Raw genomic sequence first — 14,726 nt, forward strand, 5'->3', positions numbered from 1 at the left:
AGCACGCCAGGCAGAATTACTAATTTTATATAGAGAGAATGCTGTTTGTTGCCTTCACTGTAAGATCTTGGATCGGTATGAAAAAAATAGTCATAAAGATGAATGTGCCAGGCAGACAGCTCTCTGCTTTTATAATCTATGGATCAGGAGCTGAAATATCCTCACAGTGGAAACAGAACAAGTAAAATGAAATAATTTGGGGTGACTTCTTATTCATTCACTTGTTGCCTTGTCTTTTTAGCACTTGTAAGAGATTGCAATGAAAAGTAAATAAATCCCAGGTAGAACTGGGTATTAAGTAGGTTTCCTTTCCTTCTGTTATTGTCATTGATGTCACTGCTACCTCTCTAACCCCACCAAGGTTTCTGAGACAATCTGATTATGTAGTCCCAGCTGTTTTCTTAGTTCCCCATATTCTTGACTCAATTCTCTGGGTGTTAGCTTATAGGTATGCACCACTATGCATGGCTATGAAATTTTTATTTGTGCTCTAATCATATAGGGGTCCATTTTGTGATTTACTAGTTTATTTCACACTCAGAGGGACAGACACTAGACACACAGACACACAGTCTGTCTGGAACATGCTATGTAGACTAGGCTCAAACTCACAGAGACTCACTTGCATTAAAGCTTGCCACCAAGTTTTGTTGTTGTTGTTGTTGTTGTTGTTGTTTTGTTTTGTTTTGATTCTAAAAAGTTAAGTGTCCTTTGGTGGTGGTTTTTAAAAACTGATATTATAGTAACCCTCTACTTATCTGGTTTTTCTCTTTTTATAAATATTTACTTATTATCTGTATCAATGTTTTGCTGAATTCATTTATGTAACTGGAGCTTCCACATGGATACTGAAAATTGTACCTTGTTTCATTCCAAGAGCAATAAGTACTCTTAACGACTTAGCCATTTCCCCCAACTTCTCTCTTTATGCATCCTGGCAAACCCTGTACCAACTGAGGTACAGCCATCGTTCTTAAAACTGCTTTACAAATTGTTCTACCAGCGTATCAATAACAATAGCCACTAAAATCACTTTAGCTTAATGTTTTTTGACAAGGTAAAGTGAAATATTAACTTGCTAATGAATTGTTAGAATATGAATGAGCTGGGTCTGAGACAATTGGCACTTTTAAAAACAGATTCCAATTATTATAATAGTAAGGTACAGATATTTCTTTTTTCCTAACTACCATCTTCAAAGTTTTATAAAGTGATTTCTCTCCTTTTTCTCTTTCCAGCGATGTGCATTTTGCAAACACCTTGGAGCCACTATCAAATGCTGTGAAGAGAAGTGTACCCAGATGTACCATTACCCATGTGCTGCAGGGGCAGGCACCTTTCAGGACTTCAGTCACTTCTTTCTTCTCTGTCCAGAACACATTGACCAAGCTCCTGAAAGATGTAAGTGTTCTATCCATGCAGTTGTAAATTCACTTAGATATTTACTTAAAATATTACATGTGAATTTGGAAAGTTCACATTTACTTTACTTGTATTAAAAGGTAGATTCTCAAGAATAACGAAATTAATATTTAAAAGATGATATATAATGATAATGGTCTGAGAAATCTTTGCTGTTGGGTGTTGTGTCCTGTGTCTCAACTGCATCTCATGCCATGCCCTTGTTCTTACTATGTAGGTTTGGCTGTCTCCTGGAACTCATAAGATATCCTCCTCCCTTTGCCTCCCGAATGCTGGAATTATAGGCATGTGCCACTAAACCCAAATTACTGTAGGTTTTTGAGGGGAAATCTATAATCAATAATTGTATTAATATTCCAAAAAAGTTTTTCTGAAATTCCAAGTTTTCATATTTTAAATTTTTATGCTCAAAAATTTTTTAAACAACTATAGAGGACATACTGACTGTACAGTATTTTTAACATGTTTTAAAGAGCAATTCATTGGCATGTTCAGTAGTGTTCAGTTCCTTTACAGAAGAATACTGCCGATGGGAGAATGTAAAGTTGACTCTCTCCATTGTTGGTCAGGCTAGGGAGCATCACACACTTCTTGACATTTTGTTTGTGAATTCTGGAGACTTGATAATGTGGACATCTCTGTAGTGCTATTCACAATCTGTCCCTCTTGGTTATCTCTAATCTGCAGTGGTGCTTTTTACTTTTTCCACTAGTTTTTTTTTTTTTTTTTTATAATTCTAATAAAATCTATGAGCTCTAATGCACATTTTATATTATAATTCTTTTCTGGGTTTTGCTATATGTATATAACTGATATATAAATACATATATACAAACATACATACATTACGTTTTTTATTTACAGTTTTAATTTATATTGTGTATTTGTGTGGGCATGCATATGACAGGTTGGAGTCAGATGACTACTTTGTGTGTTTTTTTTGCCTTTCAACTTTGCATGGGTTCCAAGGATTGAACTCCTGTCACTAGGTAGCAAATGTCTTTACCTATTGAGTCATTTGTTAGCCAAAGACAACATGTACATTTTAGGAACTTTCTTTCCCCCTCCTAGTAATTTTAATTTTCAGTCTCTGAAATTTTCATGGTGATTTAGTCATTCTTTTAACATCACCTCTTACCTACTTGTTAGCTTTTATCAACTTCTTAACACTTTTAATCTATGCCTGTCTGTGTGTATTTATATCCTTTTTCAGGTTTATGAAATACAAATGTAGCTACTTCAGGCCTAACTTGATGTAATTCTAAATAGCAAGACTAACATGAGCATTACTTTTTATCTTTGTTTTGTACCTAATTTTATATATAGTCAGAGTTACTTCATGTCTGCAAATATAGTCATGTTTTTATTCACTATACAGTTATAGTTAAAGCAAACTAATTTGAAATTATGTTTATACAAATAACTGATTTAAAGTTTTAACAATGTTTTAGATTATGCCTATTAAATCTGGAAGAAAAAGAACTTTCATATACAATAGTTGCTATGATGATTATTTATGTAGTTAATTCTTTCTGGAAACTTAAGTAATTAATTGTGCCACTGTTTCTTCTGGTGGTCATATTTTATTTGTACACTCTTAGTGGTTACTGCTCTTCTGGTCAGCTTGTAAAATTATGAGCTACAAGAACTGATGAGATGACTTGTCATTTATCATCCTGATGATGAGAGATTATGCTGGCTGTTTAAAGTTAAGAGAAATACTGACATCATTGGTACTGTGCCTTCTTCCAAAGTAGACTTATGGAGACTCATAAAAATACATAAATAACCAAATGAAGCCAAAGTTAAGTAAGGAAATTTGGAAAGGGAAATATAGATTGGAGCAGTATGAAAGAAATGATGAAGCAGGGTGATACCCCTCCCATGCACTTTCTATAAGTGAATCACAAACTTGACTGTTCCAAAAATTAATTTAATGTACTTAATGTAATTCATACTATTATTTTAGGATTTCACTCTATACTAAGAGTAAAAGGTAAGCGATGCTATGTGCTATAGTGGAAATAGTACAAAATTGCTTCACAACAGCAGCCCAGCAGTATAAAGTACCCTACAAAGCTCTCTTTCTCCTTTCCTTCCTTGTCTTTAAGCCAGTGGCATAAAACTTGTGCTCAATAAAGATTTTTTTTTTTACATTAATTTATTTTTTACATCCCAATCCCAGTTCCCCCTCTCTCCTCTCCCTCTCCTCCTGCTTCTCCAACCCCCCTTACCCCCACATCTGCTCCTTAGAGAGGGTGAGGCCTCCCCTAGGAAGTCTACTAAGTGTCCCATCCTCTGGTTGAGGCAGGACCAAGGCACCTCTCCACCCCCCACACTCCTGTGTCTAGGCTGAGCAAGGTATCTCTCCATATAGAATGGGCTCCACTAAGTCAGTTTGGCCTCATATTTTATCCCAGTCACACTATTGTTACTTATATTAGGGGAGTCTAGTTTGTTTGGTCTTATGCAGTTTCCCCATTTGTCAGGCCCTAGTCATCGATCTCTCACTAGCTCTGGTCAGCTGATTCTGGGCCTTTCCCCATCATGGTCTTGACCTCTTTGTTCATATTATCTCTCCCCCCTTCCCTTCAGTTGTGCTCCAGGAGCTTGGACCATTGGTTAGTTGTGGATTTCTGCCTCTGTTTCCATCTGTTTCTGGAAGAGGGTTCTAGCTGCTCCAGGTTTGTGGATTGTAGGCTGGGTGTCTTTAGTCTGGTATCTACTTATGAGTGAGTACATACTATATTTGTCTTTCTGGGACTGGCTTACCTCACTTAGGATGTTTTTTTCTATTTCTGTCCATTTGCCTGGGAATTTTACCATTATTATTTCTTACCGCTGAGTAGTTCTCCATTGTGTAAATGCACCACATTTTCTTTATCCATTCTTCAGTTTAGGAGCATCTAGGCTGTTTCCAAGATCTGGCTAATGAATAATGTTGCTGTGAACATAGTTGAGCAAATGTCCTTGTGGTGTGAGTGTGCCTCCTTTGGGTAGGTGCCCAACAGTGGTGTTGCAGGGTCTTGAGGTAGGTTGATCCCTAATTTTCTGAGAAATCACCATACTGATTTCCACAGCGGCTGTACTTCACTAGCAATGGCGGAGTGTTCCCACTTTCCACATCCTCTCCAGGTCATTGGTGTTTTTGATCTTAGCCATTCTGATCAGTGTAAGGTGGAATCTCAGAGTGGTTTGATTTGCATTTCCCTGATGACTAAGGATGTTGAGCATTTCCTTAAGTGTCTCTCTGCCAATTGAGATTGTTCTGTTGAGAATTCTCTGTTTACATCTGTACCCCATTTTTTTAATTGGATTTTTTGGTAGTTTGAATTCTAGTTCCTTGAGTTCTTTGTATATTTTGGAGATCAGTCCCCTGTCAGATGTGGGGTTGGTGAAGGTCTTTTCCCATTCTGTAGAGAGCCCTTTTGTCTGGTTGACCATCTTCTTTGCTTTCAGAAGCTTCTCAGTTTCAGGAGGTCCCATTTATTAATTGTTGCTAGTGGTGTTTTATTTAGGAAGTGGTCTTCTGTGCCTATGCGTTCAAATGTATTTCCTACTTTCTCTTCTCTGATGTTCAGTGTGGATGGATTTATATTGAGGTCTTTGATCCATTTCCACTCGAGTTCGGCAGCAGTCTCTTCAATGATATCTAGAGTAGTTAAAGTGATAATTTGAGTATATAGAATTGTGTTGGTGGTAGAAATGTGAGCAATAAATAATTTTAGTATATTTGGGATCATATTTTCTTAATTATATTATTTAAAAATACTAATATTTCAACATGTAATCAAAACAAAATTTCTTTTTTTTTCCTTCTTTTGTGAGTTTGGAATTCCACATGCATTTATACTTTATACTTTATACATTTATATCTCAGTTTGGACTATACCAGACACTCAGCAGCTACTGTGGCAAGTTAAAGTGGTAGATTACCACCCCCCCCCCCCTAGGGTTTTACAGAAACACATTAAAGTTTGTTTCTGGAAAAGTAATGCCAAGGTAAAATGAATATCTGATTGTCAGTTGATTCTCAATTTCTAAAAAATAGAGTGGCAAAAATAGAAGATTCGGTTTTAAAAGTGCTTAGTTTTTATGGGTACATACTAGTACTCCCCTTTTTCTTTCTTTTTCTTTCTGTTTTTGGTTATTCAAGACAGGATTTTCTGTGTAGCTTTGGAGCATATTCTGGCACTTGCTGGCCTGGAACTCAGAGGTCTGCCTGCCTCTACATCCCTCGTGCTAGTATTAAAGGCATGTTCCTCCACTGCCTGTCTGCCCTCCCTTCCTTCCTCCCTCCCTCTCTCCTCCCTTCTTCCCTTCCTCCCTCCCTCCCCCCTTCTCCCTCTCTCAAAGAGTTTTTTTATTGTTGTTTAAAGAGCTAACCGCATTAGCCCCCTTTGTCCATCGTGGTGGATGCTTGGAGAAGGACCACCATTTCTTAATATTAAGAAAAATAACATTCTCTATTAAATGAAACTATTGCTACACTTTTATTTTTAATCACTTATTGCTATGCTTCTATTTTTAAATTAATCACTTATATTATTTTTGGCATTTCGAGTCATGGTTTCTCTGTGTTACAGCTACATAGTTAGGGCAGAGTCCACTTGAACTACATAAGACACTTCCAAATAATTAACAGGAATCTCAAAATTTACATAAACACAAATCTCAATACCTCCTTTTTACCTAAAAGAAAAGTTGGAATTTTAATGAATGTTTCTTTGCCCTATATGCTTGAAAGAAAGTTCTGTTAAAACATTAACTACATACCACATAACAGTATAAAGACTTGAAGAATAGGGAGCATATTCTTTTCTACTTTGTAGCCCCAATAACCCAGGCTAAATCAAATCTTATTTAAATGTACTTCTTATTGAAGGCTTACTTTTCAAATCACTCTTAAAAGGCTCTTTCATTGCTGGATATTTAAAATAAGTCATTAGGCTCTGTATGGTGACTCATGTCTTTAATCCCAGCACTCAAAGAGGCAGAGCATAGGCAAGTCTCTGAGTTTGAGACCAAACAGATAAACAAAGTGAGATCCAGGACAGCCAGGGCTAGACAGAGAAACACTGTCTGTGAATCTCTGCTCCCCATTTTGTTTTATTTTATTTTTAAATAGAAAGAATTGGTAGCTGATGAAGTGTACTGGGATAGCAAAATGATATTCAAGTTTCTATTTTTATCCATTCTTTTGAGAAAAAGATGTCTTAGTATTTTTAGAACATCTGGCTGTTGAGCTATGTAAGGCTTGATAATTAAGGGTTGAGGTTTTTGTTGATGCAATTTTTTTGAATATCACCTTTCTGGATTTTTGAGAGAGGGTTTCTCTGTATAGTCCTGGCTGTACTGGAACTAGCTCTGTGGACCAGGCTGGCCTGGAACACACAGAGAAACACTTGTCTCCGCCTCCCCCCAACCTCCAAGTGCTGGGATCAAAGGTATGCACCACTCACTGCCCAGCTTGAATATCAGCATTTTATTAACATTAAAGGAATTTATACAACCGCAGGGGTAAATGCTATAGGGAACCCAAGGAGAAATTGAGGAGTTGCCACAGAAAGGGAAATATACAGGAGAGAGTGATTAACTGTAAATTTTGCTAAATGTCAATAAGGTACATTCTAGAAAGTAACTTGAATTTCATGTGGTTATTGGTAGCCTTATTAAAGACTGTAAATAAAAAAACTTTTAAGTCTGTATTATAGACACTGTTATGGTTTACAAACCTATTTACTATATAGCCATTGGCAGGACAATGTTCTTGAGTTCTGATGTAAGTAAAGGGAATAGATTGCTGTTCAGTTTCAAGATGCTTGACCTGCAAAGAAGGCAGAAAGTATTTTTTAACCAGAGCAGATTAGTTTGGATTGAACAAAGAGAAAACATTGTTCTGTTAAATTTGTTAGAGAGACATACTTTCATTATTAGTAGTGGTGTGTTTTTAGAATATCTTGTTTCTCTTTCTGCATTGTAACATGCATAGGTTTTATTGTATATTGGGCAAAGCATAATTTATTCTTTTATTTATTTATTTTTTGTTTTAAATAGTAAATAAACTTTTAGCACTCTTTTAATCCATTTTTAGGTGTGGACGGTGTCTATAAGTATATTGATTTTAGTGCTTTTGTAATTAGAAATCAATATAGTTCTGTATATAATTGGTCTATGAATTGCATTCATATGAGAATATATACCTTCCATCAGTAATGTTCTCTATTAAGGCATTTTTTAGTATTTAGAAAACCCCTAGGTTGACTGGAGTATTTTCTTTTTGATAAAGAAAGATATTAATTGATGTTATCATCCTATTTTTTATTATTTGATTTTAATTTTCAAGTATTTAATGTGAATTAAATATTGTTTCCCCAGCAGTCCCACATCCCCTTGTTTCTTTCTAATACATGTACTGAATGTCAACAAATGCCCAGCATTGCTATTGATATTAAAAGAATAAAATTAAATAAGAACTGCTTTGGGGGTGAGGGGAGGGAGAGGGAGAAGGGACTTACATGTGAAACAAGCTTGTTCCCTAACTAGAACTAAATAAATTATAAATAAATAAAAAAAAAACTGCTTATGGTGTCCAGTAAATTTAGGCGGAATTACTTGCAAAATAACATGATTTAATTTCGTATGCTTAAATTTAAATTAAATATAATAAAATGTTTTAAGTGAAACCTTATTCTGACTTGGAATATGTGGATGATTTCAAATGTCTGAGAGATTTCCATGTAAAATTCCCTTCCAGTGATTTTTAAACTGTTAAATTAGAAAAGTATTAAATCATAACAACAATTTTGTTATTTTGCTGTTAATTATAGCAAAGGAAGATGCAAACTGTGCAGTGTGTGACAGCCCGGGAGACCTCTTAGATCAGTTCTTTTGCACTACTTGTGGTCAGCACTACCATGGGATGTGCCTGGATATAGCTGTTACACCATTAAAACGTGCGGGTTGGCAGTGTCCTGAGTGCAAAGTGTGCCAGAACTGCAAGTAAGTTTTTAATTTCAACTCAAGAGTTCGTATTGAGTTTTAGTGAAACATTGTTAAATATTAAAGTTTATGAGATGGGATAAATTTATTTATATTATAAGTTGTAGTCACATTAATTTCACCATGTTCCTCCACTGCTAGACTTGTGCTAACACTTGTGTTTTTTTGAAATACATATAAACAAAACTCACCATTGCTTAAATTTGTTAAATGATATTTTAAAAATAAAGGTAAGAAAAACAAAAATATTGAGAGGAAGATATTTAATTGGATAATGAAGCTGTCGGTGCAGAAATAATTACAAGATTTGATTGTTCAAATCAGTGTTATAATTGAATTTTGTCTTAAGATGGACAAATACTACATTCTACTGCTTTGATAAAATCTTGATGTTCATTGAAAGACAATTACTTATAGTTAGAATAGTTAAAAAAAAAAGAGAGTGGAATCTAAGCATTTAGAGCTATCATTTTTTTTTTTAAATGTGTTATATTCAGTCCTTGGGTCATTTCTCCAATGAGAAATGGGTGTACTGTGGCATCTTTAAAGTGATACCCACATCTTCATTGATGCACAAACTATTGCAAACAGAGCACTTTTGTAACCAGTAGAAAGTTAGGCCTAGTTTGGTCAGGGTAAGTCTGACTTACTGGTAATTTCATGAAAATAGTCAGAATCAGTGTCTTGGAATGGTGAAGTCAATCAAATCATTTGCTTTCATATTTTGCTAAAATTTAGGAAGAATATTATTAACATTTATTTGTTAATTTGTATGTGTGCTTAGTTTCTTGAGAAGGGGTGTAAGAACTTAGAGAGATATATGGCCCCAGGTATATCCATGTATTTGAAGATATTAAAGATTAAACTTCATAGACTTTGTTAAATTGACTAACAGCCAGAGGCCTTGATGACACATCTTTTTGCTTGTTTGCTTATCCCTAGGTTTCATTCATTAATGCCCCCTTTCCCGATGCATCTGAAATTCTTGTTATCTGAGAATCAGTAATGACTTGCTAAGTAAGCATCAAGACAGATTAAAGGGACACAGTTTTGGTGTAAGGGTGTTTAGAGAAAGACTTTCATTGTAATTCATAATTACAACCTGATTATTTTCTCTTTTTAGAATTTCATATATTAGTGGGCAGCATGTGCAGATCTCTCTCTCTCTCTCTCTCTCTCTCTCTCTCTCTCTGTGTGTGTGTGTGTGTGTGTGTGTGTGTGTGTGTGTGTGTGTGTGTGTGTGTGTGTGTGTGTGTGTGTGTGTGTGTGTGTGTTGATGAGAGGACATGCCTATGGTGTTGGTTGGTTTTGTCACTTTACCTTTATGTGGGCTCCTGAGATTGGGCTCAGGTGGTCAGACTTTACAGCAAGTGCCTTAACATCCTGAGCCATCTTGCCAGTCCTTCCTTCCTTCCTTCCTTCCTTCCTTCCTTCCTTCCTTCCTTCCTTCCTTCCTTCCTTCCTTCCTTCCTTCCTCCCTCCCTCCCTCCCTCCCTCCCTCCCTCCTCCCTCCCCCTCCCTCCTCCCTCCCTCCCTCCCCTCCCTTATTCTTATTATTAATTTTAGTTGCAGGGGTGGTGTGTAGGATGGGCTTGGGATGGGGATGGGCTGAAGAAGTCCTGGTGATTGGAGGTCCTTGGCAGGACACATCTTCATGGCTTCCTTGGTGCCTGCTCTTTTTTTTTTTTTTCCTTACTTTTTCCTAAAATGTTAAGAATTTACTATTTAATGGCCACTCTAAGCTTTTGGAATCAGCACTCTATTTAGACCCCAGAGTAATCTTTGATGATTTTTCATTCCTATTTTATTCCTGAAACTTGGTTTGATGTTAATATAGTTAGAAAACCCCAGTGTACATTCAAATGACAGATCTGACATCAGACTCAATCTTCCTCTTTAGTTATGTGCCAATGTCTTTCCAGAATTTGTTCCTTTCAACCCAGCATAGCTAGCAGTTATAGCTCCCCCTAAAGGATGAGTATTAGAGAGTATTAGAGGTTTTTTTTTTTTTTTTTTTTTTTTTTTTTTTTTTTTTTTTTTTTTTTTTTAAATAATGAATAAGGGTTGTTGCTTTAACACCTCCTCCTCTGTAGGAATCTAAAATGAGTAAGGCAAGTTAACCATAGTAGAAATTTTTAAGTAGAATGACCTTTTGTGGATTCATTAAAGGGATTGTCCATCTCATATTCCATACAAAGACAGAAGAGACACTGAAGTGTTTATGGGCTGTGCAGTTTTTAGGACTGATTGTTTTCTTTTTTTTTTTTTTCAGATTTTTAAAATTTGAATTAGAAACAAGATTGTTTTACATGACAATTCCAGTTCCCTTCTCCCACCCATCCTCCCCTACCACTCCCCCACCCCAACTAAAACCCTACCTATCATACATCCTTTCTGATCCCCCTGGATGGTGAGGTCTTCCATGGGGGCAGTCATCAGCGTCTATCATATCCCTTGGGATAGGGCCTAGGCCCACCCCCGTGTGTCTCAGGGAGTATTCCTCTATGTGGAATGGGCTCCCAAAGTCCATACCTATGCTAGGGATAAGTACTGAGGTCCTGTAGATCTCCGAGGTTTCCTCACTGAAACCCATGTTCCTGGGGTCTGGATCATTCCCATGCTGGTTTCCCAGCTATCAGTCTGGGGAGCAAGAGTTCCCCTGATGTTCAGGTCAGCTGTTTCTGTGGGTTTCAGGTCTGGACCCCTTTGCTCTTCACTCGTCCTTCTCTGCATCTGGATTCCAGTTCAGTTAAGTGATTAGTTGTGGGTGTCTGCTTCTACTTCCACCAGATGCTGGATGAGGGCTTTCGGGTAGCATATAAGTCAGTCATCAATCTCATTATCAGGGGAGGGCATTTAAGGTAGCCTCTCCTCTGTTGCTTAGATTGTTAGCTGGTGTCATCTTTGTAGATCTCAGACATTTCCCTAGTGCCTGATTTCTCTGTAAACCTAAAATGTTTCCCTCTATTATGGTATCTCCATTCTTGTTATCATCTATTCTTCCCCTGACTCAACCTTTCTGCTCCCTCATGTCCTCTGTGTCCCTCCTCTTCTCCCCTTCTCATTCTCCTAGCTCCCTTGCCCCTCTTCTCGTGCACTCAATTTGCTCAGGAGACTGATTGTTTTCTTGCATACTGATGTGACAGCATACATTTAAAGATAATGCTATCTTATTTTTAGGCAATCGGGAGAAGATAGCAAGATGCTGGTGTGTGATACATGTGACAAAGGGTATCATACTTTTTGTCTTCAACCTGTTATGAAATCAGTACCAACCAATGGCTGGAAATGCAAAGTAAGTGGTTTTTTAATTTGTTCTTAAATATCCTCCATATGTATTGGATAGAGAGCAGATAAAACATGTTCAAATATATTTATTATCATTACCTTTATAAAATAGCATATTGATTTTTTTATTTATTATGCATACAACATTCTGCTTCCATGTACGTCTGCACACCAGAAGAGGGCACCAGATCTCATAACGGATGGTTGTGAGCCACCATGTGGTTGCTGGGAAGTGAACTCAGGACCTCTGGAAGAGCAGCCGGTGCTCTTAACCTCTGAGCCATCTCTCCAGCCCCCGCATATTAATTTTTTGATGTATAATTTATATATAGAAACTTTGGCTTTCAAGACAGGATTTGTTTGTGTAGCCCTGGCTGTCTTGGAACTCACTTTATAGACCAAACTGGCCTCAAATTTAAGAGATCTGTCTGCCTTCCTTTGCCTTCTGAATGCTCGAATTAAAGGCTTGTGCCACTACCACCTGGCTAGAACTAGTTTTTTTTTTTTTTTTAAATTTTTTTAAATTTATTTTTTACATTCCTATCCCAGTTCCCCTCCCTCCTCTTCTCCTGCTCCCCCTACTTGCTCCCACCTCCCATCTTTTCCTCAGATAGGGTAAGGCCTCCCATAGGAAGTCTAAGTCTGTCCCATCATTTGGTTGAGGCAGGACCAAGGCACCTCTCCACCCCCTCAAACCCCTGTGTCTCTAATCTGAGCAAGGTATCTCTCCATATACAATGGGCTCCACTAAGTCAGAGTGCGTTAGAGTTAGATCTTGGACCCACTGCCAGTGGCTTCATATATTGCCCCAGTTATACCATTGTTACCTATATTAAGGGAGTCTAGTTTGGTCTTATGCAGGTTCCCCATTTTTCAGGCCTGAGTCAGTGATCTCTCCCTAGCTCGGGTCAGCTGATTCTGTAGGTTTCCCAATCGTGGTCTTGACTCCTTTGTTTATATTATCCCATTTCCCTCAATTTATATTAATGGATATTAATGACCAGTTTTTGCTAGTTCCTGTATATTTTGTTTTTGTTGGTCATGGCATTGTGTGTTCAATTCCTTTCTTTGGGATTTGTAGCTCATCTATTTTCTGTGTTCTTGTGAACATAGGCGGTTTCCTTGGGTTGGCATTTCCTGTAGTACTTTCTGTAGGGCTGGGTTTTTGGATAGGTATTGTTTAAATTCAGTTTTGTCATGGAACATCTTGTTTTCTCCATCTATGGTTTTGGAATCTTTGCTGGGTAGTCTGGGCTGGCATCCGTGGTCCCTTAGTGTCTGCATAACCTCTACCAGGACGTTCTGGCTTTCATTGTTTCTGTTGAGAAGTCAGTTGTAATTCTGAAAGGTTTGCTTTAATATGTTATCTCTCCTTTCTCCTTTGCACCTCCTAATATTAATAATTTATTCTGTATGTTTATTGTTTTGATTATTATGTGGCAAGGTTTTTTTTTGGGGGGTAAGCCTCTTGTATTTTCATAGGCATGTCTTTAGGTTGGGGTAGATTACTTCTTTGATTTTGTTGAATATATTTTCTGTGCCTTTGGGTTGTACTACTTCTCCTTCTTCTATCCCTATTATCCTTAGGGTTGGTCTTTTCATGTTGTCCCAGATTTCCTGCATTGTTTTGTGTTAAAGATTTGTTGGGTTTAAAATTTTCTTTGACCAATTAATCTATTTCCTCTTTTGTATCCTCAATGCTTGAAATTCTGTCTTCCCTTTTTTATATTCTGTTGTGTATTGCTTGTATATCTGCTTGTATTTGTGGTTCCTCATCGTTTACCCAGATTTTCCATTTGCAGAATTTCCTCGGTTTGTGTTTCTTTATTGCTTCTATTTCAGATTTTATGTCTTGAATCGTTTCCTTCACCTGTTTGATTGCTTTTTCTTTTCTTTCTTTTTTTCTTTAAGGGGTTTGTTGATACCCTCTAATTTTTGTTTGTCTTTTCCTCCATCTCTTTAAGGGAATTTTTCATTTCCTCTTTAAGGGCCTCAATCATCCTCATAAAGTTATTTTTTAGGTCATTTTCTTCTACTTCATTTGTGTTGGGATGTTCAGGTCTTGCTGTTATAGCATCACTAGTTACTCCTTATATTGTTGAGTGTTCTTACCTTGTTGACTACCCATCTCTTCCTCTAATCAGTATAGGGGGATCTTGTGCTTCAGGGTCTCTCTTTCTCCAATTGGTATAGTTGGGGGCTGTGGCTCCTTTGGGCATAAGCAGAGCAGAGCAGAGCTTCCTGTTAATGCTCCTCCTGGCGGTAGTGGGCCCAGTGCTCAGGTGGTTGCTCCTTGAGGTGCAGGTGGGGCTAAACCTCCTGTGGAAGCTTTTCCCATTGTAATTGTAGGTGGTTCTGGGAGTCTAGTATCTATCTCCAACCGAGGAATGGCAGTGGTTGCTTGCTGGGAAACAGGCGCTCTTTCCCAGAGGAACTGCTTGCAGTAGTTTCTGGAAGCCACTGCTGGAACCTGCTGCTGTTCTTTCACGTTCCGATCACTGGGCCTGAGGCCTCTGACACTGCTCCCAGGTCTTGGCTCATAGCTCCCTTGACACTGCTCAGGGCCTGAAGCTTGAACCTTCCTTTGCTGATGCTCCTTGGAACTACTTATTTGTAAAGTCTTTAATTTGACACATGCATTCTACCGTTTTCATTATAATCACCATCCCCTTTTTAAACCTGGAAAAAAAAATTCCTGGCACCCTTCCCTGGTTTCCCCAATGCCACTGTGCTTTTCTCTTTATTGATTACTCTTCATGCTTTAGAAGTTTGTAGGAATGCCTTTAAGTAGTTTATATTCTTTGGTAGGGGCAGTATTTTTGACTCAATGTAGTTGTTTTTAGACAGAGACACAGATACTCTATTAGTTCCCCTTTTTTGTTTTTACTGAATCACCTGTTGGCAAACATTTGGGTCATTTATAAACTGGGGCACTTTAAAATATGGTATGTATGATGCTTCATGAAAGAACTTAGTTTTATATTGCTTTTCAGTATTCTCTTTCAGTAGGAGAA

The 14,726-nt window shown here is 37.4% G+C and overlaps 1 protein-coding gene across 1 annotated transcript in view; it reads left to right on the forward strand.

Annotated features, from left to right (window-relative positions):
• Kmt2c (lysine methyltransferase 2C) overlaps positions 1 to 14,726 on the forward strand; it is a 193,961-nt gene that overhangs the window by 74,158 nt on the left and 105,077 nt on the right. The window contains 3 exon segments of the mRNA XM_027428523.1: positions 1,239 to 1,401; positions 8,253 to 8,424; positions 11,605 to 11,719. Coding sequence (XP_027284324.1) covers positions 1,239 to 1,401; positions 8,253 to 8,424; positions 11,605 to 11,719 — 450 coding nt within the window.

Source organism: Cricetulus griseus, chromosome 8 (assembly GCF_003668045.3).
Source record: "Cricetulus griseus strain 17A/GY chromosome 8, alternate assembly CriGri-PICRH-1.0, whole genome shotgun sequence".
NCBI classification, from domain to species: Eukaryota; Metazoa; Chordata; class Mammalia; order Rodentia; family Cricetidae; genus Cricetulus; species Cricetulus griseus.